Source organism: Melospiza melodia, unplaced genomic scaffold, assembly GCF_035770615.1.
Source record: "Melospiza melodia melodia isolate bMelMel2 unplaced genomic scaffold, bMelMel2.pri scaffold_303, whole genome shotgun sequence".
In the NCBI taxonomy this organism is placed as follows: Eukaryota; Metazoa; Chordata; class Aves; order Passeriformes; family Passerellidae; genus Melospiza; species Melospiza melodia.
The window spans coordinates 60,835-85,485 of record NW_026948621.1 but is presented as its reverse complement, the minus strand read 5'-3'; the positions used below and the strand labels follow the sequence as shown (position 1 = coordinate 85,485).

The 24,651-nt window shown below is 56.9% G+C and overlaps 1 protein-coding gene and 1 long non-coding RNA gene across 2 annotated transcripts; both read left to right on the top strand.

Moving 5' to 3' along the window:
* LOC134434033 (uncharacterized) lies at positions 1 to 4,280 on the top strand. Its single transcript, XR_010031794.1, has 2 exons — positions 1 to 33; positions 447 to 4,280. It is a non-coding gene; the product is annotated as an uncharacterized LOC134434033 (long non-coding RNA).
* Positions 4,281 to 5,628: 1,348 nt separating this feature from the next.
* On the top strand, positions 5,629 to 23,733 carry LOC134434030 (interleukin enhancer-binding factor 3-like). The gene is made up of 20 exons (XM_063182725.1): positions 5,629 to 5,662; positions 7,672 to 7,767; positions 7,866 to 8,092; positions 8,612 to 8,792; positions 9,360 to 9,507; positions 10,825 to 10,916; positions 11,708 to 11,803; positions 13,851 to 13,962; positions 14,817 to 14,914; positions 15,372 to 15,483; positions 15,574 to 15,684; positions 16,437 to 16,636; positions 17,252 to 17,422; positions 17,607 to 17,744; positions 18,009 to 18,185; positions 18,626 to 18,782; positions 19,347 to 19,400; positions 21,861 to 22,202; positions 23,037 to 23,165; positions 23,270 to 23,733. Exons 2-20 carry the CDS (start codon positions 7,765 to 7,767, stop codon positions 23,398 to 23,400), a joined length of 2,679 nt encoding a protein of 892 aa, XP_063038795.1. The 5' UTR covers positions 5,629 to 5,662; positions 7,672 to 7,764; the 3' UTR covers positions 23,401 to 23,733.
* Positions 23,734 to 24,651: the final 918 nt, after the last annotated feature.

Genomic DNA, 24,651 nt, shown 5'->3' with positions numbered 1-24,651 from the left:
GCATGTGCGTGGACACCCTGTTCCTCTGCTTCTGTGAGTACCAGCAAAAACCCCCTCTCCCATCAGGCTCGCCCCCAGAGTGTCCAGTTTGGGGCTTTGCTCCCAGTCCCGGGGTCCCTCTGTGTGGTTTTCTCCTGCTGTTTCCTCTCCTGACTCCTCACCTGCGTTCTCACCTGCTCTGCCCTGCCTGCTCCAGCAGAGACCCCCAGCCTGTCCGTGGGCTCCTGCATCTCTCCCTCTGTTTTGGTGCTTTGGGCTCGGTGGAATTAACTACAGCTAACCTCGATTTCCCTTTTTTTCCTCCCTATTTCCCTCCTTTTCCACCCCTCCCGTGTCTCTGGCCACACGTTCTCTCCGCCCTCCACCTCCGCCCTGTCTCTCCCCGGCTCCTCCACCGCTTTCCGCTCTCCCCCCTTCACGGCCGCTTCCTCCCGGGGCTGGAAAAGGTGAAGATCTGGAGAGAAACGATGGATCTCCGGAGAGGCCTTACTACATGTCCCCCGAGCTGAGCGAGATCCTGCTGAAGGGGCACCTAGAGCCTTCCAAAAGCGCCGATAGCCAAGGCTAGGCCGGGCTGGGCGGGACCCTCCCGGCCCCCCGGCCCCAGCAGCGGCTCCCGCGGTGTCCCCTGGAACTCCTCCGAGGGTGGCGGGCCCTCGGCGCTGTCCAATCTGCCTTCCTGCCCAAAAACCCGCGTTCCTGCGCCGAGAGAACCCGCGCGGGGCTGGCTGGGGCTCCCGGCAGTGCCCGGCGGGGAGCGCGGCGCCCGGGATGGCCGTGGCTTTGGGGCAGAGATCCCCGCTCCCGAGGGAGGGCTGGCACGAGGGGCCCAGCGCGGGTCAGGGACAGGGCTGGGTGGGACGGGCCGAGCGGGTTCCGCCGCCCCAGACCGGGCTCGCGGCGTTTCCTCTGCGTCCGCTTCAGCCGAGAGCACTGAGACTTTCTTTGCCCTTTCCTCGCCCCTTTCCTCGCAGTTTTCTCACCCTTTTCCTCCTCCTGTCTCTATGCAAACCACAGAGTTTTGAAGGATTCTGGGCGAGGTTGCAGAGCTTTGCTGGTTTGGCCCAGCTTGTCCCTGTCCCCTGTCCCAGCCATCGCAGGAGCTGTCACTGGGACTTGGTGGCTGCTGGGACTTGGAGATTTTCACTCCAGCCACGGGGGAAGTCAGGATTTCTCCTCCAGAAAGCCCAGAAATTATCAAGATTTAAGAAAAACAGCTCTTGTGGCTCAGCCTCAGCCACAGCTCCCAGCCGGGCCCTCCCAGGACAAAGCCCTGGTGTTGGTGCTCCCGTGTCCATCCCAGAAGGATCCAAATCCCTCTCAAAACACCCCCTGGGCGTTGTGAGCCGGGAGCTTTGTGGCTTTGTTTGGTTTTGGGGTGTTGTTTTTCCACGGCTGGGATTTTCCAGCCTCGTTGGCGTGTCAGGAACGAGGGGAATCGCTTTTCAATGGCTCCAGAGCTGCTGGGAAGAGCCAAGGCCTCCCTCCTGCCCTTGGCTCTGTTCAAAAACACAAAACACCCAAATTTCCTCTCCCTCCTCAACCTCTGCGGGCCACCCCCAGATTTGCCGTGTCAGAGAGGGGAAAAACCCCACCATTCAGTACGAGCCCAGAGGCTTTGTTTAAGCTGGCAACCGCTGTCAGAGGATCCCGGGAGCCTCCAGCACACCAACCCCAGGCCTGCCCCCGCCGCGGGGCCGGGGGTTTCTCTTTGCAGTGGAAGACCTGGAGCGCAACGACGGCTCAGCGGAAAAGCCCTACTTCATGTCCCAGGACCTGAGGAAGCTGCTCAAGAAGACCAACAAGGGCCAGCCCGACGCGTAGCGCCGCCTGTCCCGCGCGGAACCCGCCTCCGCGGACCCTGGACGCCCCTGGCAGCGCGGGTGGGCGGGTGAAATTCACATTTTTGATGACTCGGCCTTAAACCCTCGCGCTGGTAACGATGACGAGCTTGTCGCCGCCGACGAGGCGCAGGGCCCGGCGCCAGTGCCACTCCCGGGGTAAAATCCCCCAATTTCGGCGACTCCAGAGCGAGTTTAATTGTGAGTTTGGTCCCAGTAAACCCTTCTGGGGTCGGCGCGGGGCGTCCACGCAGATCTGGAGGGGCAGGAATGAGCCGGGAGGTTCAGGCAGCTCCTCACGGGGCGTTCTCCTTGTGGCCCCCCTAAATATTGAATTGTGTTTGTGCATACCTGCCCGGAGAGCTGGCACGGGCTGGAATCGCCTCCCATCCCTCGCTGCCCTCTGTCGGCACCCCAGGGCCCCGTTCTGGGCCCTAATTAATTAATTCTTTTAGGAATAAGCTAATTGTTGCTTCTGTAGCCAGTGCAAGGGGTGAAGGTGGAGGGGAACGAGGGGGCCGTGGGCACAGTTTGGGGCTTGAGGCTCTGTCCAGCTCTTGCACCTCTTGAGGAGCTGCAGCTCCCACAGGTTCCTCCCCGAAATGTGCACCTGGTCCCCCCAAATTTGTCATTTTAGGGCAAACCCCCTCCCCAGCTCCCCAAAGGCTTCACCTGCATAGGGGGATTTGGGGTTTGGGACACCCACCCAGGGCGTGGGGAGGGGCTGTGGATGGACCCGGGGGGGGGTTTTGGTGTCATTCCAGGTGATTTTGGCAATCCCGGGGGCATCCAACACCTGCCTCCAGCCAGGAGGGGGGAAAAAGGGGTTTTTTTTGTGTGCGTGGAAAAGGGGTCAATTAGCTCTAAAATGTAATTAACACTGACCCAAAGTGTAATAGAATTAACCCTCAGACCCAGCGCTGCCACCACCAGCAATTGGGCTTTTTTAGGGCTTATTTGTTCTGAAAAGGACTTTTAGAAGTGCTCTGAGGCTTTGGGGGACAATTCCCCCCCCTCCAGTGCTCACCTGGCTCCAGGAGTTGCTGCTGAGGGATCCCTTTGGCTTCCTTTTATCCCAATTCCCCGCCACCTTTGGGTTTTGTATCATCCAGGGGACGTTTCTATGGAATTATCCAATCCTTTGGGGGCTTTTGTATATTTTGCTTTTCCAGGATGTTTTCAGTTATGGTTATTTGGAGCTTTTCCAGTGAATTTTTGGGGGCACGTTTTAGTTTCTGTGACGCCACCGGGCAGAGCTTCCCTGTCTGTAATTTCTCTAATTTTTCTTTTTAAAATTCCCCAAATTTTCCCTTTTCCCCCTCGTTTTTTAGTGCAGCTGATCAGGGGACAGAGGAGTGGAAGGGAAAATGGAAGCCAAAAAACAATGAAGGAAAATGTAAAACTAGAAAGGTGAAGGGAATGGCAGAACAATGAAGGGAAAGGTAAAAACAAAGCTAAAAATGTAACAGTAAAGCTCAACAGAAACGATCAAATGAAGCTAAAAAGAAGCAAATCCTCCCTGTTTGGGATGAGTGGGAATAATTCAGGGAATAATCACCAGACCTTGTTCCACTTACAGCCATTCCAGCACGTGTCCTGCAGCTCCTGATGCTCATTCTGGATTAATTTGGTTTTTTTTTCCCTCCCTGTGCAGGTTTCAGGGTGGATTTGGTTTTGTTTCTGCCCAGAATGTTCGTGTTGGGGGCAAATTCTCTCCCACTCCTCGATTTTCAGCTGTTTTCCTCCCAAATCCTGACCCTTTGGGTGTGGGAACCCTGTGGGAAGCAGCTGAGGAGTGGCAGGAACTGGGTTTATTTGCTCAAAAAGGCAAAAACCAGCAGGAATTTGGAAGGGTGGAAGGAAAAGTGGCGAAAGAGAGAAGAAATTTGGAAAAATGTGTTTGTGGGGAAGCCAGGCTGGCTCGGCTGCCTCCCAGCAGCACAGGATTTGAGGAGAATTAAGGATTTTTATTCCCAATAAACCCAAGTGGCTTTTTAGAGGTGATGGGGAGCAGTAAGGGAAATATTCCTGTAAATTAGGAAATTCACAGGAATATTTCTGAAGTCTCTTTGGAAAACTCAGAGCGAGGGCAGCTGTCTGGGGGAATTTGGTGTCCAGAAAAGCTTCACTCCAAGGCTGGGTTCCTGCTTGCAGGCAAAGCTCCGTGTTCAAGGCGTTAAATGATGGAATTTAGGAATAATGGCGCTTTTTACCCCCCTGTCTAGAAATGTGGCTTCTGTCCCTACAAACCTGATTGTTCTGCGGGCAAAGAAAACAACCCTAAAATCCTAAACAATGCTAAACCTGCAGGGCTGATGTTTTACAGGAAAATGCTCCTTTTTCACGTGTTTTTGAGGCATTAAGGGTGCTGTGACACTCCGGAGTCTCTGCGCTGTTCCGTCAGTGTCGCGACCAACAATAAAAAAGTGCCTGTTTGGAGCTCGTTGTGTTGTGTGGTATCACAGGGCTCTAACGCCTCAGGGCTGAACCCAATTCTGCCACTTTTCACCACAAAATGGCCATTTCAGCATTTGTTCAGCTGATTTCAGAGTGGGGGGGGGTCACTGGTTTTGGGGAGTTTGGGCTGAATCTGAGTAATTTTCCAACAATCCCTGAGCCACAGGGTCTCCAAGAGGGGATTTTAAAGAGCAAAGTGTTTGTTCAGACACCTATTTAATGTTGTTTTCCCTGGTCATCAAAAGCAGAAGGTGTTTGTGTGGTCAAATGCCTCCAAAAAGGCATCTATGAGGTGGTTCCCCTCAAAAATTCAATGGTTTTGAGGTCAAGTCACTGAAAAATCTGCATTTTTGAGGTCAAACCCCTTCAGAAAAGGTGGTTTTGAGGGCAGACCCCCTCCAAATAAGGTGGTTTTGAGGTCAACCCCTTCCAAATAAGGTGATTTTGAGGTTGTCGCCCTCGTAAAAAGGCGATATTGACATCTGACCCCTCCAAAAAAAAGGCACTTTGAGGTCAAACCTTTACATTGCTTGTCAGAGAAGGATGTTCCCGGTGGAACCCTGGCTGGGCTCCGGTGCTTCGGGGGCTCGTGAGGGCGTGTCCCCTCAGGGAGATCCTCCCGGGCCATCGCTCCCCTCACGGCGTCCCCTCAGCCCGCGCCCCCCCGGCCCGTTCCCGCCACCGCTCTCGGCCCCGCCCCTCCTGCACCACCCTTCCTCCCCCCTCTCCCATTGGTCTTTCCCTTTGTCCATCACCTCGTGCCGGGCCACCCCATTGGCCCACGCCCGCCCCCCGTGCCGCTTATCCCCGCCCACCAGGCCCGTCCCCCTGTCCTCCCCGCCCCCTGCCCGTCACCCTCCCTCCGTCCTCTCCGATTCGTTCTTCCCGCTGTCCGTCACTCTCCCTCCGCGCCCTCCAATTGGCCCGCGGCGGCCGCGCTCCCCGTGGCCCTGCCCCAGCCGGCGCGCGCGCGCCCCCCGCCGGCGGCGGCCCCGCCCCCGCCGCAGTCCCGGCGCCGCCGCTCCGGCCCCCGCTCCGGCCCCGCTCCGGCCCCGCCGCGGCCGCTCCGGCCCCGCTCCGGCCCTTCCCGGGCCCCGCCGGCCGGGCCGGGCCGGGCCGCCCCCGCGAGGCACCGCCGGCAGAGCCCCGGTAGGAGCCGTGCCCACGCCGCGCGGGGGGGAAGCCGCGCCGAGCCGGCCGGGCCGAGCCGGGCCGGGCCGAGGCGGTGCTGGGGCGGGAGGAGCCGGTGTGAGGTGTGTGGGGGGGCGGTGAGGCGGGGGGGGGGCGGCGGGACGTGGTGACCCGGCCCCCCCCGTGTCCCCTCCCTCCCGCCCTGCCCATTGTGTGCAGACAAAATGGCGGCGGTGAGTGAGGGGAGGGTGGGGGGGGTGGCCGGGCCCCCTCACGGACCCCCCTCAGCAGCGGCCCGAGGGACGGGGGGGAGGATCGAGCCGCCGCCCGGGGAACGCGGGTGTCGCACGGGGCTGCCCCGGACTCCGCTCGTTTCTGGCCGGCGCCGCTTTGTTCGCGCCGCGTTTGCAAATGGCGGCAGCGCCGAGCGGCCCCCGCGCCCCCTCCTCACCCCCCGCGCCCCCTCCTCACCCCCGGGCCCCGCGCCCCCTCCTCCTTTCTGCCCCGCGGCCCTGCCCTGGAGTGGGGACGGGCATGGGGGGTCTGAGGGGGGCCGGGCCGGTCCTTTCCCGACCCCCTCAGACGGCCCTGGTGGGATGTTCAGGGGGGCACCATGGAGGAGGTGGGATCACCCCCTTGGAGGGGCTTAAACCCCCCTTCCCTCCCCATCGCACCTCATCCCAGGCCGGGAATTGCAGTGGGATCATCCCTTTGGGGGGATTTTAGCCCTTCTCCCCGCTCAGGACCAGGATTCTCATTCTCCTCCTCTGCTCAGCTTTTCTGGGCCCCTGTCCCTGCTCCCTCACGGCTCCCGCTGCTCCAGCCAGCCCCGTTACCCGCGGCCGCTCCGTTTCTGGAGGGTTTAGGGGCACAGAGATCCAGCACCCCCTTCCCTCCGCGGGGACCGAGGGCTTTGTGCCCCCCTCATTCCGGGATTCCCGCTGGGATCCGCGCTCCCGGGGCTCCTGCGCTGCTCTGGAGGGTCGTGCTGTTCCTCATCCATCCCGGGCAGGTGCCAGAACTCAGATAAAAGCGACCAATTCGTTCTTAAAGCGCGGCCTTGAGCCCGAGCGTGGCTTCGCCTGGGTCGCGCTTTCCCACGTTCAGGGCAGAAATTCCAGCCTTTTACGTCCTTTGGTTGTTTTTCCCTCCGTCCTCCCAAAAACGCCTTCGGGAGAGTCACTCCTTCCCTTGGGAGCGCGGGAAGTTTGGTGGATTCCTGCCGGGGGTGGAGTGGAGGAGGGAGTGAGGCCGAAACCAGGTGATATTCCAGAGTTTGTCCCGTTTCCAAGGGCAGGGATTGTTTCTGTCAGGATTTGGTTCCTGGTTTAACTGAATCTGTGGTTCTTCTCCTCAAGAGACACAGGTCTGGTGGTGCTGCAGCATCAGCTCCCAGATTTCTCCCTCCAAAAATCTCAGAAGAGGGATAACAGGGACAAAGCTGTGATTCTGATTGTAGGAACAACCGGGGGGATTTCAACCCTTTCCTTATCCAGCCTGAAGGAAACTGAGGGAATTCTAAGGAAAATAACGGGGCCTGCAGGGCCCAGCCCAGAGCAGAAAGCACCAGGAGATGCCATGTGGCTCCTTGGGAATGATTCTCCCGGCTCAGCCGGCGCCTGGTCGGGGCTTAATTACAATTTAATACAGATTTATGGCGCTATTAAGCCATCCTGTGAATGAACTGGCAGGATTGGAATCGGGGGGGTTTCCTTGGATGGAATTGTGTGTCCGTACAGCGGCTGGAAGGAATGAGATTTCCTGGTTTTTATCCTAAAATTGTGAGCCCCAGCTGTGGGTGAGCTTGGAACAAATTTGAACAAAAAGGAATTGGAACAAAAGGCTCCTCTGCCCCAGCTGGGGGCGGTTTCCACAAAAAGGCAGGAATTTGGTGTCACTTGGGCTGAATCTGTTGAATTCTAGGACTTCTGAGCGCTGGGTTCCCACCTGGGTTTCCCAGGGCAGCTGCTCCAGTGTGGAGAGGGGAGCTCTGTCTGCTTTGGAGATGAGAGCTTTGGTAAAGTCCCATTCCATGGGAAAACCTCCTGGGAATGAACGGGAATAAGGATTAATGCTCAGTGCTCCTCCATTGTCAGCCTGCAGCTCTCGGGGGTATAAGGAGCAGAGCGCTGGGCTCTGGCTAACGAGTTGGGATCTGTCTAATTGCTGTTGTGCTTCCAGCTCCAGCGTGTGCCCCAGGCTGCTCTGGCTGCCCCGGCTCACCCGCTCTCCGTCGTTTCAGATCCCGCAACGCCGCGCTGCCGCGACGCTCCGCTCGCCAGAAAAATCCAAATAAACCCCTCAGAAACCTTCAGGCGGGCAGCAGAAAACAAAAATGGTAAGGGACGGGTGCATTCCCGGGCGTGGGGTGAACATCCGTGTCCTGGCACTTCCCTAAATAATCCCAGCCATTCCCAAACATTCCTGCCCTCGCAGCGCCCGATGCGGATCTTTGTGAACGACGACCGGCACGTGATGGCCAAGCACTCGGCCGTGTACCCCACGCAGGAGGAGCTGGAGGCCGTGCAGAACATGGTGTCCCACACGGAGCGGGCGCTCAAAGCCGTCTCCGACTGGATCGACGAGCAGGAGAAGGTCAGCGGCGAGCAGCCGGAGAGCGAGTCCATGGAGACGGCGGCCGAGGAGGAGAGCAAGGAAGGAGGGTGAGCAGTGGGGCTGCTGGTGGGATTGTCCTGCTTTAGAGCCCTAAAATTCGCTTAGCCCCCTAAAAACCTGCTTGGAAAAATTGGTGGAAAAGTTGTCTTCCCTGGCTGGGGACTTGAGGGGAATTAACCAAGGCAGGGATGAGGGGAGTGCTCGAGGTTGATCCTCATGGATTCATTCTTCCAGTTGGATGAGGCTCCCTAAAATTCGCTTAGCTCCCTGAAAACCCTCTTGTGCTGCTGAAAAGTTGTCTTACCTGGCTGGGGAATTAACCAAGGCAGGGTTGAGGGGAGTGCTCCAGGTTGATCCTCACGGATCCATTCTTCCAGTTGGATGGGGCTCCCTAAAATTCACTTAGCTCCCTAAAAACCCCATCGTGCTCATGGAGAAGGTGTCTTCCCTGGCTGGGGAATTAACCAAGGCTCCAGGTTGATCCTCAGGGATCTGTTCTTCCAGTTGGATGGGGCATCACCAGGCGGTGAATCCCACCCTCGTGACCCTCTCCCGTGCTTTCCCAGGGATCAGAAGGCCACGGAGCAGCTGACGAGGACCCTGCGGGGCGTGATGCGCGTGGGGCTGGTGGCCAAGGGCCTCCTGCTGAAGGGGGACCTGGACCTGGAGCTGGTGCTGCTGTGCAAAGACAAACCCACGGCCAAGCTCCTGGAGAAGGTCGCCGATAACCTGGGAGTGCAGCTGGCGGTGAGTGGAGCTCACGGGGAAATTCCCTTTGGGATGGTTCTGGTCCCCCTGCTCTGGCTTGGAAAAGCCGTTTCCAGAGGCCTGTGGTAGCATTCTTTAGGATTGTTAAATGAATCTGTCCTTGTTAATTGTGGAATGGTTTGGGTTGGAAGGGATTTTGGAGCTCATCCTCTTCATGGGCAGGGACACCTTCCACAGGCCCCAAACCTGTCCAGCGTGGCCTTGGGCACTTCCAGGGACCCAGGGGCAGTCACAGCTTCTCTGGGAATTCTGTCCCAGCCCCTTCCTGCCCTCACAGGCAGGAATTCCTTCCCCAAACCCATCTAAACCCCCCTTTTCCCAGAGCGAAGCCATTCTCTTGTCCTGTCCCTCCATCCCTTGTGTCCCTCTCCAGCTCTCCTGGAGCCCCTTTAGGCACTGGAAGGAGCTCCAAGGTCTCCCCAGAGCCTTCCCTGCTCCAGCAGAACATTCCCAGGGCTCTGGGATGATGAAACCGTGGAATGGTTTGGGTTGGAAGGCACTTTGGAACCCCTCTCACTCCAACCCATCTCCACCCCAACGCCGCAGGCGATCACCGAGGACAAGTACGAGATCATCCAGTCCGTGGGCGACGCCGCCATCATCATCAAGAACACCAAGGAGCCCCCCCTGAGCCTGACCATCCACCTGACGTCGCCCGTGGTCAGGGAGGAGCTGGAGAAGCAGCTGGCCGGAGGTACGGCCGGCCGGCGCGGGGCGTCCCGCGGCTAGCGAGCGGGAAAGTGCTCTTCAGCTTCAGCCGGAGCCGTGGCAGCTCTCGTGGCCAGATCCTCACCAAATTCCTTCACTGTGCCACCCTCACTGAGAGATCCCGGGTGTGCTTTACCCGGCCGAGCTTCCGAAGCTGAGGAGCACCTTTCATGCCGGATTTTTGCTCTATTTTGGGTTTTTTTGGTTGTTTGGTTTTTTTTTTTTTTGAGTATTATTATTTTATCCTTTCTTTTGGTTCCACTTGGGCCTTTAGTTCACTAATTCATCATCTCGTTGTATTACTCGTGGTTTGTCCCCCGGCCATGTCAGTGCAGTGACATGAAAATAGAAACCAGATTTGTTTAAGAAACCCAAAACAAAAGCCCCTCTCGAAGGCTTCTTGTGCGAGGAGTTGCATGTCCATGAACCGGGATGTTCCGGGATGTTCCCCGGTGTGTGTTGCAGCAGAACACCGGGTGCTCGGGGCTCCTGGCGTGGCTCTCGCAGCACCTCAGGTTCACAATTCCGGAAAGCGATGCAGAGTTTTGGATAAAGTTAGCTCCTCCAAATTCCCTTTGGAATCAGAATCCAGCAGCTGCTGGTTGTGCGCTCCAATTCCCATGGGCTCCGTAGGGCCGGCGGTTCCCCCGCTCCGCACTAGCCTTATCTAAAACCCTGATCTCGAGCAACTTTGGGCGACTTGAGGCCCTTCCTCAGTTTTGCTGCAGCACAAACCGGGACCTCTTTGTGCTCTTGATTGTTGATCTCTGGTGTTGATCTCTGACCTCGTCTCCGAGCCTTCTAGTTTGTCGATTTTAGGGACGCTGGACCTTTGACCAACAGGACGTTCTCTGTCGCGGGCCGGGGCCGGGGCAGCCATCCTTCCGGGCGGAGGGTTCCCTGGATCCTCTCCAGCCTGGCCCTTCCCTCCTGCCCTCCCTGTGCTCCAGCTGGAGCCGGGCTCTCACCCCCTCAAATTTCCCCGTGCCGGCCTCGCCGCCGCCTCTCCATCCACCCAGGATTTATTGCTGTGCCCTCCACCGAGCCTCACGCCCGGTCTCCTCCTCCTCCTCCTCCTCTTCCTCCTCCTTCTCCCAGCACACATTCCAGTCCATCCCTCCCTGGGAGTCGAGCTTCCCCAGTGTCCAGGCGAGGCCGCAGCCCCTTCCCTCCTGCTCCCAGCATCCCTGCAGGATTTTTTGGGAGCCTCAGCTGCCCGTTAGGATGCTGCCTCATCCCCCTCGGCCCGACAGAAGCCCCTTGGTCAAACCGTGCCTTGTCTTCTTATTCCATCCACGACTAGAAACGCTCTCAGTCACCGACTCCCCGGACGTTCTGGACAGGCAGAAATGCCTTGCTGCCTTGGCGTCTCTGCGCCACGCCAAGTGGTTCCAGGTTTGCATTTTGTTCTTATATTTATCTTTAAGTAGAAGCGTTGGTAAAACTCTTTTAAGGGGCTGAGTGTTCTTGTTGGAGTTGGAGTTCCAAGTGGCCGCCGGCCGCTCGGAGGTGCCGGACTGTGGGCGCTGCAGTGACTTAGGAGCCTTTGTACGGAGCAGCCGCGGAGCTGCCGCTCTGTGTGAGGAGGAACGTCCCCTCGGCCAAGACCTTGGTTAAGACCTTGGCCAGCCCCTTGGCCAACACCTTAGCTAAGACCTTGGCCAACCCCATGGCCAACCCTTCCGCTAAGCCCTTAGCTAAGACCTTGGCCAACTCCTTGGCCAACTCTTTGGCTGAGGCCTTGGCCAACCCCTTGGCTAAGACCTTGGCCAACTCCTTGGCTAAGGCCTTGGCCAACCTCTCGGCTAAGACCTTGGCCAACCCCTTGGCTAGGAGCTTGGCCAACCCCTTGGCTAGGAGCTTGGCTGAGGCTTTGGCCAATTCCTTGGCTAACCCCTTGGCTAGGAGCTTGGCTAACTCCTTGGCCAACCCCTTGGCTAGGAGCTTGGCTGAGGCTTTGGCCAATTCCTTGGCTAGGAGGTTGGCTAACACCTTGGCCAACTCCTTGGCTAAGACCTTGGCCAACCCCTCGGCTGGGAGCTTGGCTGAGGCTTTGGCCAGGCCTCAGCTGTGGCGGCTCCGGGCCCGGGCTCCGGTTTTCCCTCGGCAAAGCAGCACCTGGAGGGAGCGTCGGCGGCGCGGGCGGGCGCTCGGTGAGCCCCTGTCCGGTTTGGTTCCGCTTCCAGGCCAGGGCCAACGGGCTGAAGTCGTGCGTCATCGTGATCCGGGTGCTGCGGGACCTGTGCACGCGCGTTCCCACCTGGGCCCCGCTCCGAGGATGGGTAATTCATTCATTGATTCCCTTTTCCCCTTCTGGGGGGTGGCAGCTTTCTCCCAGCGCAGCTCTGCTCTTTCCCGAGGTTCCAGGCACGTCCCCTTCCCCAGGTTGGGGATTGCTGTGGATGGACGGCTTCTCTGCACTCAGAGACACAAACCGAATGTCTGTGGTGCACATGGGTTTATCAATTATCAGCTAATTATGAGCTCATGTTGTTATCAGATTGGTAATGAATTATCAGCTTACCTCGATACTGAATTGCTTTGTCGGTTGTCAGCTGAGGTTGTTATTGAATTGCTTTATCAGTTATCAACTCACCTTACTATCGACTTGTTTTATCAATTATTGAGTCACATTATTATCAAAACATTTTATCAGCTACCAAATCACATTATTGTCAGTGTTATCAGCTGTCAAGTCTTGTTACTATCAAATTGTTTTATCAGTTATCAAACCACATCATTATCATTATCAAATTGCTTTATAAATTTTCAAATCACGTTATCATCAAATATTAAGTAACAAATGGCTTTATTTTAAAAATGTTTTATTAATTTTCAAGTCTAGTTATCAAATAGTTTTATCAGTTATCAAATCACTATATCAGTTACCAAACCATGCTGTCCTCAAATACCATCATCAGTTTCCTTTATCAATTAACAAACGGTTCTATCAGTTATCAAACAACTTTATCTTATCAAATCACATCATCAGCTTGTTTTATTAATTACCAAATCACGTTGTTATCAAATGTTTTATCCATTCATGACTTCCACAGCCTGGCTCCTCTCCTGCTTTGGGCACCAGAAGCTGCTCCCAGATGAGTCCCTTCCCTGGCGTCCTTTCCTGGGTCCCTTTGCAGGGCTCCCATTTCCCAACGTGTTTCCTGGGCTCCCTCTCCCAGGATCCCCTTTGCAGTCCCGTTACAGGGGGTCCCTTTGCCAGGGTCCCTCTATGGGATCCCTTTCCCAGGCCCCCTTTCCATGGGTCCATTTCCTGGGATCCCTTTTCCAGGGGTCCATTCCTGGGATCCCTTTTCCAGGGGTCCCTCTCTGGGATCCTTTTCCAGGGGTCCATTTCCTGAGATCCCTTTTTCAGGGGTCCATTCCTGGGATCTCTTTTTCAGGGGTCCCTCTCTGGGATCCTTTTCCAGGGGTCCATTTCCTGAGATCCCTTTTTCAGGGGTCCCTCTCTGGGATCCTTTCCCATGTCCCATGTCCCTGTCTGGGATCCCTTTCCCAGGTCCTTCTATGGGATCCCTTTTCCAGGTCCCTCTGTGGGATCCCTTTTCCAAGGGTCCATTTCCTGGGATCCCTTTTCTAGGGGTTCCTCTGTGGGATCCCTTTGCCAAGCCCCCTTTTCTGGGGTCCATTTCCTGGGATCCCTTTTCCAGGGGTCCATTTCCTGGGATCCCTTTTCCAAGGGTCCATTTCCTGGGATCCCTTTCCTAGGGGTTCCTCTCTGGGATCCCTTTCCCAGGGTTCCTCTCTGGGATCCGTTTGCCGAGCCCCCTTTTCTGGGGTCCATTTCCTGGGATCCCTTTCCTAGGGGTTCCTCTCTGGGATCCCTTTCCCAGGGTTCCTCTCTGGGATCCGTTTGCCGAGCCCCCTTTTCTGGGGTCCATTTTCTGGGATCCCTTTTCCAAGGGTCCATTTCCTGGGATCCCTTTTCTAGGGGTTCCTCTCTGGGATCCCTTTGCCGAGCCCCCTTTTCTGGGGTCCATTTCCTGAGATCCCTTTTCCAGGGGTCCATTTCCCGGGATCCCTTTTCCAGGTCCCTCTACAGGATCCCTCTCCCAGGTGTCCTTTCCAGGGGTCCCTCTCTGGGATCCCTTTCCCAGGGTTCCATTTCCTGGGATCCCTTTCCCGGGTCCCTCTCCCAGGCCCCTTTTCCTGGGGTCCATTTGCTGGGATCTCATTTTGAGGGTTCCTCTCTAGGATCCCTCTCCCAGGCCCCATTTCCAGAGTTCCATTTCCTGGGATCCCTTTCCAGGTCCCTCTCCAGGCTCCCTCTCCCCTCTCCCTGCCCTCACTTCCCTCCTTGCCTTGCAGCCTCTGGAGCTGCTGTGTGAGAAATCCATCGGGACGGCGAACCGGCCGATGGGCGCGGGCGAGGCGCTGCGCCGCGTGCTGGAGTGCCTGGCCTCGGGCATCGTCATGCCAGGTGAGCTCTGCCCACGTGAGCTCGGCCAGGTGAGCTCTGCCCATGTGAGCTCGGCCAGGTGAGCTCTGAGCTCTGCCCAGGTGAGCTCTAAGCTCGGCCAGGTGAGCTCGGCCAGGTGAGCTCTGAGCTCCAGCCAGGTGAGCTCCGGCTTGGTGAGCTCAGCCAGGTGAGCTCTGGCCAGGTGAGCTCTAAGCTCAGCCAGGTGAGCTCTGAGCTCCAGCCAGGTGAGCTCCAGCTTGGTGAGCTCAGCCAGGTGAGCTCTGCCCAGGTGAGCTCTAAGCTCGGCCAGGTGAGCTCGGCCAGGTGAGCTCTGAGCTCCAGCCAGGTGAGCTCTGAGCTCTGCCCAGGTGAGCTCTAAGCTCGGCCAGGTGAGCTCGGCCAGGTGAGCTCTGAGCTCCAGCCAGGTGAGCTCTGAGCTCTGCCCAGGTGAGCTCTAAGCTCGGCCAGGTGAGCTCAGCCAGGTGAGCTCTGAGCTCCAGCCAGGTGAGCTCTGAGCTCTGCCCAGGTGAGCTCTAAGCTCGGTCAGGTGAGCTCGGCCAGGTGAGCTCTGAGCTCCAGTCAGGTGAGCTCTGAGCTCTGCCCAGGTGAGCTCGGCCAGATGAGCTCTGAGCTCTGGCCAGGTGAGCTCCGGCCGGGAGGAGCGCGGGGGGTGCCAGCGGTCGGGAGCCCCTCCGTCCCCACGGGCACGCGGAGATTCCCGGCCCTGCCCCGTAGGGAGAGGCGCCAGAGTTTGGCTCCCGGGAGGCCGGTCCCACAGAAACCCCGGCGAGCCGCGCCTCGGGAGCTGCCCCAGGGAATTTAGGGTAGAGACCCGGGATAATTCTCTGCATATCTTCCTTGTTTCCTGCCTTCAGATGGTTCTGGTATTTATGACCCTTGTGAAAAAGAAGCCACTGATGCTATTGGGCATCTAGACAGACAACAAAGGGAAGATATCACACAGAGTGCTCAGGTATAGTGTGACCTCCATCCGGCCCTTCCCAATCCCCGGCTCGCTCTGCTCCCAGCTCCCTCGGCCACCATAGATTAGACCCGTGGTCACTTGGCATCGTGGTCACTCAGCACCGTGGTCACTCAGCACCGTGGTCACTCGGCGCCGTGGTCACTCAGCACCATGGCCACACGCTGCTGTGGTCACTCGGTGCTGTGGTCACTCGGTGCTGTGGTCACTCGGTGCCACGGTCACTCCACCAGGCCACCCCTGTGGGCCCCATAGTTTGGCCACCCAGAGCAAAGAATCAGGTGTTGAGCAGCGAATTGTCCCAAGGCCCTTTTTTGGGCGACAGTCCCCAAAAGACTCAATCTGGAGAGCCCCTTTGAGGATGTGGATTGGTGCAGGGGGGCTGTGGGGGGCTGCTGTGAGCAGGGGGTCTCTGGCAGCTCCCGCTGACCCCCACTCCTGTCCCCAGCACGCCCTGCGGCTCGCCGCCTTCGGCCAGCTCCACAAGGTCCTGGGCATGGATCCCCTGCCCTCCAAAATGCCCAAGAAACCAAAGAACGAGAACCCAGTCGATTATACTGGTACGTACTGGGAGGGAGCAACCCTGCACTCCAACCCGAGGATTTGGGTGGAGAACAGGGGATTTAGGGAGTGTTGTGCTCGTTCTGCAGTTCAGATCCCGCCCAGCACCACATATGCCGTCACCCCTATGAAGCGGCCGATGGAGGAGGACGGGGAGGAGAAATCCCCCAGCAAAAAGAAAAAGAAGATTCAGAAAAAAGGTATTGAGTTAACGAGAGGTAGGTACGGCCTGAGGGGAACTGGAGTGGGAACTGGGGGTGCTCAGTGCAGGGCTGGTGGCTTGGGGGGCTGTAGATTGGGGGTACAGGGTGTGGGGATGGATAAAATAACTTAAAAGTGGAGATTTGTGCTGGGCAGAATTGAAACCAGGGAAGAAAAGGTCAGGATTGGTCTGGGAGGTGGAAAAGACTGATGGGAACTGGTCTGAAATAGGAAAAGACCAGTGAGAACTGGTCTGGGATTGGAAAAGATCAATGGGGACTGGTCTGGAATTGGGAAGGGTCAATGGGAAGAGGTCTGGAATGAGAAAAGACCAGTGAGAACTGGTCTGGAATTGGAAAAGATCAATGGGGACTGGTCTGGAATTGGGAAGGGTCAATGGGAAGAGGTCTGGAATGAGAAAAGACCAGTGGGAACTGGTCTAAAAAGAGAAAAGACCAGTTGGAAGTGGTCTGAGTTCAGAAAATACTGGTTGGGCCTGGTCCAAAATGGAAAAAGACTGGTCAGAACTGATTTGCAATTGGAAAATACTGGTGGGAGCTGGTCTGCAATGGGAACAGACCCATGGAAACTGGTCTGGAATTAGCAAATGCCCATCAGGGCTGGCCTGAAACTGAAAAATACCAATTAGAGCTGGCCCCAAACTGGAAAATACTGGCCTGGAATCAGCTTTGCTTCTTGGAAGGAGCCGCCAAACAGCCGCAAACGCTCGGTGTTGGCTTTGCCCCTGCAGAGGAGAAGCTGGAGCCTCCCCAGGCCATGAACGCGCTGATGAAGCTGAACCAGCTCAAACCAGGGCTCCAGTACAAGCTGGTGTCCCAGACCGGCCCCGTGCACGCGCCCATCTTCACCATGTCCGTGGAGATCGACGGCAGCACCTTCGAGGCCTCGGGGCCCTCCAAGAAAACGGCCAAGCTGCACGTGGCTGTGAAGGTGGGCTGGGAACGGGAGTGGGGGTGGCAGTGTGATGGAAATGGGGTGGGAATGGGAATGGGGATGGGGATGGGAATGGGGATGGGAATGGGGATGGGAATGGAATGGGGATGGGATGGGATGGGGATGGGATGGGATGGGATGGGATGGGATGGGATGGGATGGGATGGGATGGGATGGGATGGGATGGGATGGGATGGGATGGGAATGGGAGTGGGAATGAGAGTGGGAGTGGAGTGGAATGGGATGGGATGGGGATGGGAGTGGGAATGGGAATGGGAATGGGGATGGGGATGGGGATGGGGATGGGAGTGGGAGTGGGGATGGGAATGAGAAGGAGAGTGGGAATGGGAATCGGAATAGGAGTGGGGATGGGAATGAGAATGGAAATGGAAATAGGAATGGGAATGGAATGGGATGGGATGGGAATGGGAATGGGAATGGGAATGGGAATGGGAAAACTACCAGAACCTCCAGGGTGGGATGGGAGCAGCACCAGGAGCTGCCATCCTCAAGTGTCCCCTGGAGTGCCCGCAGGATTTGGGAATGCTGAGCATTACAGAGAGTCAATAAAAGGCCTGGAGCAGCTTTGCTGACCTCCCTGCTGCCCCCCAGGTGCTGCAGGACATGGGTTTGCCCACCGGGGTGGAGGGCAAGGACTCCAGCAAGGGCGACGAGTCGGCGGAGGAGACGGAGACCAAGCCGGTGGTGGTGGCTCCTCCGCCCGTGGTGGAAACGGTGTCAACGCCCACGGCAGCCTCGCCCCCCTCGGATCAGACCCCTGAGGTGGGTAGGGGACACGTGGCACCGTGGCAGCCGTGCTGGTGCTGGTTTGGGGTGGGTTTGCATCACTCCTGGTGAAAGCAGGAGGCGGGAGTGGATCCTTGGTGTCCTTCCCAAAAAAGCTGGGGAGCAATTCTGTGTGTGCTGGGGACACTTTGGGGCTCAGCCAGCCCTTGTCCACCCGCAGAACGTGAAGCAGCAGGGACCAATCCTGACAAAGCACGGCAAGAACCCGGTGATGGAGCTGAACGAGAAGCGGCGCGGGCTCAAGTACGAGCTGATCTCAGAGACGGGCGGCAGCCACGACAAGCGCTTTGTCATGGAGGTGAGGGGACACCACAGGGCCCCCTGCCCTCCCCAGCGGCTCCATCCAGAGCTCTTGGGTGGGAGAGGAGCTTGGAAAGGCACCTCATCCCCTTCCCAAGAGTTTAAATCCTCAAATCCAAGAGGTTTGGCTTGGGAGAAACCTTTTACAGCTCGTTAATGGGCAGGGACAGCCTGTGACACTTGCAGCTCTGGGATTCCCTGTAGGTCTCCAGTCTTTTCCTGCCCTTTCCCACTTCAATGTGTGGTTCCATCCCTTTCCAAGGTGGAGGTGGACGGGCAGAAGTTCCAAGGTGCTGGCTCAAACAAGAAGGTGGCCAAAGCCTACGCAGCCCTGGCTGCCCTGGAGAAGCTGTTCCCAGATGCTCCCGTTGCCATCGAGCAGAACAAGAAAAAAAGAGCCCCCGTTCCAGCCAGGGGCGGCCCCAAATTCCCAGTCAAAGTGAGTGAAATCCCCAATCCCACTGCTCTGCAGCGGGGAAAGAGTGGTGGGAACTGGTGTGGAGTGGGAAAAGACTGATGGGAACCAGGCTAAGATCAGAAAATACAGATCAGGACTGGTCTAAAACAGGAAAAGACTGATGGGAACTGGTCTGAAATCGGAAAAGACCAATGGGAACTGGTCTGGAATGGGAAAAAACCTGGGGTGTAACCCACCAGCCATTGGCTCTGGGGTTGGATCCTTTCCTGGGAGCAGAACAAATGGTTTGGAAGCCCAAAACCCCTCTGGGTTTGGAGGTGCCTGAATTTGGGGTCCACCTCGGTGGCTCTTGTTTTGGGGGGGAGCGCCATCCTGGGGCTCAGTTTTGGGAGGTTTTTGGGGAATCCCTCACCCCAGCTCCTCCAAGTGACACCTGTGTCCCCCCCTCCTTGTCCCCACAGCAGCACAACCCAGGATTTGGGATGGGAGGGGGCCCCATGCACAACGAGGCCCCCCCGCCCCCCAACATGCGGGGCCGCGGCCGGGGCGGAAACATGCGGGGCCGGGGCCGAGGCCGGGGCGGCTTCGGGGGCAACCACGGCGGCTACATGAACACAGGTGAGGGCCAGCAGCACCCCGGGGGGCATCACACCCACCCCTGGGGTCACACCCACCCCTGGGCATCACACCCGTGGCACCTGCGGGTTCCAGAACTCTCCATGGGGGAATGACACCCCCTGCTCCTCTGGTGTTGTGGCTGTGGGTCCTGAATGTTCCAGAGCCCCCCAGATCCCTGTCAGGGAACAAATCCGCCTCTGGTGTTGTGTTCTATACATTCCAGAGCCCCCCAAATCCCCATGTGGGAACAAATCCCCCTCTGGTGTTGTGTTCTATACATTCCAGAGCCCCCCAAATCCCCATGTGGGAACAAATGCCCCTCTGGTGTTGTGTCCTGGATATTCCAGAGCCCCCCAAATCCCTGTCAGGGAACAGATTCCCCTCTGGTGTTATGTCCTGGGTGTTCCAGAGCCCCCAAATTCCTGTGAGGAGACAAATCCCCCTCTGGCGTTGTGTCCATGTCAGTTGGATTTCCTGGGGCCCTCCACGGGGGAATTGTCCCTCAAATTCAGGACATTTCACCCTTGGGATCTCTGTTTATTCCAACATTCCCCTCCTCTGCAGGCGCTGGGTACGGGAGCTACGGCTACGGAGGGAATTCTGCCACTGCTGGCTACAGTAAGTGCCTTTTTCCACCCAAAATCCCAACAGGTGCCGTCGTGAGGGGACTCAAATCTCCCAGGAAATGCCTCAAGGGAGGGGAAGCTTTTTTATTTTAATAGTTCTTGGTTTTTGTGGAAACCAAAGCGTTTTCATCAGTTCTGTCTTGGCTTACAGCAAGGGTTTTTTCTTAGAAAATTCAATCCTTTTAATAAATCCCAGAGATTGGGTCAGACCCCTCTGGGTGTTGGGAAGACTTTTCCACATGGATCTGGTCCAGCCCAGCCTTTTAAAGATGTGAAATTCCCTGATTGCTGGAATGCTTGGATTTGCCCGTGTGCTGAAGCAAATCCTCTGAACCACAATGGGCTCTGGGAATTGTTGCTGTGCTCCCCATCCTGATCCAATAAATAAATATCCAGGCACTGGGGAATGTCTTGGATGCTCTGGGAAATCCATGGAGTCCTTGGTTGCCATGGAAATGGGCTCTTGGAGCAAAGTGCTTCAGTCACCTGGAGAATGAGATATCCCCAAAATCAGGAATTGAGGGGAATTTTGGAAGTGGCTTGAGTCTCGGAATCCACCAAGTTCCGAGCGTTTTGGTCCTTTATTCCTTTGAGAGTTGTCTGCTGGATTTGGTGGCACCATGGTTCCCATCTTTGGGTTAATTCCTTGATTTAACCAAAAAAGAAGGAGAAGGAAGCTCCAGGTTTAAACTGAGTCCAAAAGGGTTCAGTGGCTCCTTAAAATATTGGTAATAATAATTATCCCATTTTTTTGAAAAAACAAACCATTGTTGGAGGTCCTGACTGTTTATCCAGGGGATGGATCCCATCCTGGATGATCCAGAAATTATCCTTAGGGTCCCTCCCAGGTGGACAAACTGCCCTTCCCAAGCCACCACGTGGTGCTGGACATTTCTGTCCCTGAGCTCTGATTTGGGGAAAATCGCAGCTGATTCTGTCAAGCATGAAAACTTCAGAGTTACACCTGGAATGTTGGGATAAAGTGGAAAATCCGGGACTCTTGATGTGGGAGAGCTCCAGTTTCAGCTCTGGATCCAAACCCCAGGATTTTGGGGTTTGGGATGGCCCAAGGGGACTCTGATCCAGCACAGACAGATTTTGTTCCAACCCTGGAGATAAATTTGTTCCAGAGCCTCGTTTCTGCAGAGTGAATCCGGGATTTTCTGTGGAAGAGGAATAAAAACTTCTCATGGAAAAGGGGACCTGGAAGAGAATCACGGAATGAGCCCAGAATTTAAATCCTCCAGAAGCTCTTGGCAGCCAAGGGATTTGGGGATGGAGCTGGGATTCACCTGGGATCAGTCAGAGCTGTGGAAGTGAAGCACGTGGAATTTCACTCCTTGGATCCTTTTTAACCAGATTCTGCCCCTTTTCGTTGCTGGCAGATCCCTCCTGATGCCTCGGGGTTTTAGATTCCGGTGGCTTTTTTTTTTCCTCAAAAATAAGATTGGTTTTGGATGCTCCCAGTTCTCCATGGAATGGCAGGAAAGGAGCCGCTCAAAGTTTGGCTGTGGGACCCTGAAGAGATGAAGTCAAACCCAGATGAGGTCTGGATCCCAGATGGAATTGCCCAAATCCCATGAAGATAAAACAGCGCAGTCGTGTGGGTTCCTCATTCCTGGAGCAGGATTTTCATTCCAGAGCATCTCTCACTCCGGGATGGAGTGACTTGGAAGGGTTGAGGGAGGCCCAGGGTGGATCCAGATGGGAGATCCTGCTGGAGTTACAGGGATGGATTCAGATGGAGTCACAGGGTTGGATCCTGCTGGAATCACAAAAATGGATCAATCCAGATAGGAGATCCTGCTGGAATCACAGGGAGGGATCCAGATGAGTCCTGGAATCACAGGATGGGTCCTGCTGGAATCACAGAGATCGATCAGTCCAGATGGGGGATCCTGCTGGAATCACAGGGATGGATCCAGATGGATCCTGCTGGAATCACAGGGATGGATCCAGATGAAATATCCTGCTGGAATCACGGGGATGGATCCAGATGAAATATCCTGCTGGAGTCACAGGGATGGATCCTGCTGGAATCACAGGGATGGATCCAGATGAAATATCCTGCTGGAGTCACAGGGATGGATCCAGATGAAATATCCTGCTGGAGTCACGGGGATGGATCCTGCTGGAATCACAGGGATGGATCCAGATGAAATATCCTGCTGGAGTCACGGGGATGGATCCTGCTGCAATCACGGGGATGGGCCCGGATGGGGGGTCTGGATGGGAATGGAACCCCAGGGACAGATCCACACGGGGGGTTCTGCTGCACTTACAGGGGGTCCCTGTAGTGAAGTCTCAGCGAGCTGAGGGGTCTCCATCAGCTCCAGACCACCCTCATCCTCACAGACCCTCCTCCCCCTCCGGACCACCCTCACCCTCACAGACCCTGTCCCCTGCAGAGGGGCTGCACCCCCAGGACCCTGACCCTCCTCTCTCTGTCCAGGCCAGTTCTACAGCAACGGCGGCCACTCCAACTCGGGCGGCGGCGGCGGCTCCTCGGGCTACGGCTCCTACTACCAGGGCGGGGACGGCTACACGGCGCCCGCGCCGCCCAAGCACGGCGGCAAGAAGCAGCAGCACGGCGGCGGCGGCCAGAAGGCCTCGTACGGCTCCGGCTACGGCACCCACCAGGGCCAGCAGCCCTACGGGCAGGGCCAGTACGGCGGCTACGGCCCCGGGCAGGGCAAGCAGAAGGGCTACGGCCACGGCCAGGGCGGCTACTCCTACTCCAACTCGTACAACTCGCCCGGCGGCGGCTCCGACTACAACTACGAGAGCAAATACAGTGAGTGCAGGAGGGGAGCTGGGGGTGGCAGGGGTTTGAGGGTTGGGGTTGGGTTTGAGCCCAAAGTTGGGTTAAAGGCGTTTGAGGGTTGTCTCTGGAGCAGCTGGAGGGGACCTGGTGACCCCTCTGGGCCTGGGGCAGGCACGAGGGAGCTCCAGGGGTTCTTCCTGCCCTTCCCAGGAGCTGGAGCTGGGAATATGGGGAGGTTTGGGTTAAAAGGGATTTGGGGCTGGAGATGCGAATAAGGGGAGGTTTGGGTTAAAAGGGATTTGGGGCTGGAGATGCGAATAAGGGGAGATTTGGGCTAAAATAGATTTGGGGCTGGAGATGTGAATAAGGGGAGGTTTGGGTTAAAAGAGAGATTTGGGGCTGGAGCTGTGAATAAGGGGAGATTTGGGTTAAAAGGGATTTGAGGCTGGAGCTGTGAATAAGGGGAGGTTTGGGTTAAAAGAGGGATTTGGGGCTGGAGATGTGAATAAGGGGAGGTTTGGGTTAAAGGAGGGATTTGGGGCTGGAGCTGTGAATAAGGGAAGGTTTGGGCTAAAATAGATTTGGGGCTGGAGCTGTGAATAAGGGGAGGTTTGGGTTAAAAGAAGGATTTGGGGTTGGAGCTGAGATGAGTCTGACAGGGAGAGGGGACAGGTGAGGTGGGTTCCCAGCCCTGGGCACATTCCTGGGGTATAATCCATGGCTCAGAATGCCCCAGATCCCTCTGCACCCAAATCCCCCTGGAATTCCGGGCTCTTGGGGGGCTTGGCTGAGTTAAACTGAGCCCCCTGAGGGTGCTGGGGGTCCCTGCCCATGCCCTCATGCCCACATTTTCCCCGTCCCCAGGCTACAGTGGCAACAGCGGCCGCGGCGGCGGCGGCAACAACTACTCCGGGGGCGGCTCCTACAACTCGGGCTCCCACGGGGGCTACGGGGGCTCCGGGGGCGGGGGCTCCTCGTACCAAGGTAAGGCAGGTCAGTATTGACACCCCAGCGCCGCCCAGGTGGGTGTGGGGCCCCGCTGCAGCCCCACGGCCGCCCTAATCCTTCCTCTTGCTGCTCCTCCTCGTGCTGCACAGGTGGATACTCGTCCCAGTCCAACTACAACTCGCCGGGCTCCCAGAACTACAGCGGCCCCCCCAGCTCGTACCAGGCGTCGCAGGGCGGGTACGGCAGGAACGAGCACAGCATGAGTTACCAGTACAGATAAACCCCCGTGTCCCGCCGCGCTGCCCCGGGGCTCATCCCCCGGGTTTTTATCCCCCTGTTCCTCCTCCCCGTTGCTCTGTGTGACCCGTCACCCCTGGGCCTCTATTTAATGGGTCGTAGTTGCCACGACGACTTGGTCTAAATAGGATTATTATTATTATTTTTTGGGGGTTTTTTTGTTTTTGTTCTTTTTTTTTTTTTGGTTTTGTTTGTTTTTTTTTTTTTTTCGGGGAAGTCGATCCAATTCTGGAGCCTTTTCCCAGGCCCCGGCTGGGGGACGGGCCCTCGTTGTTCTGCTTTTGTGAAGTGCGTTAAAAAGGAGCTTTTTTCGGTATTTGCTGCCTTTGGTGGTTTCAGTTTTTTTGGGGAAGGGGTCAGGGTTGGGGGGGCGGGGGTGGAGGAGGTGCATACACCCAAAATTTGGGATGGTTTGGGCTCCCAATGCGTTCTGCACCTCCAAACCTCCACACTGGGAGGATTCCCATAAAAAACCAAATCTGAATTCCAAATATTTGTCCCTTAAACCCCTTAAGTTCAGAGTACTGGGGTTGAACTGGGGCCAAACTGGGGCTGACCTGGGCTTGAACTGGGGCTGACCTGGGCCTGAACTGGGGCCTCTCTGGGGTTGAAATGGGGCCTCGTGGCTCCTTTGGATGAACTTTGTACCGGTGGTTCCGGATCGTTCCGTGCCAGAGCCAGACCCCAGAAAACACCGGGAACGATGCCTGGAATGGCACCTGGAGGGGGGCATGGCCCCTCACACACCGGGAATGCTGCCCAGAGTGAGGCACAGCCTGGCAAACACTTGGAATGGCACCTGGAATGCAGCACAGCCCCTTAAACACCAGGAACAACACCTGGAGCGGGGCACAGCCTGGCAAACATCAGGAGCAACACCTGGAGCGGGGCACAGCCTGGCAAACATCAGGAACAATGCCTGGAATGCTGCACAGCCCCTCAAGCATCAGGAATAGCACCTGGAGCGGGGCACAGCCTGGCAAACACTTGGAATGGCACCTGGAATGCAGCACAGCCCCTCAAACATCGGGAACAGCACCTGGAGCAGGACAAAGCCTGACCAACACCAGGAACAGCACCTGGAGCAGGGCACAGCCTGACCAACACTGGGAATGGCACCTGGAATGCAGCACAGCCCCTCAAACACCAGGAACAGCACCTGGAATGCAGCACAGCCCCTCAAACATCGGGAACAGCACCTGGAGCAGGACAAAGCCTGACCAACACCAGGAAC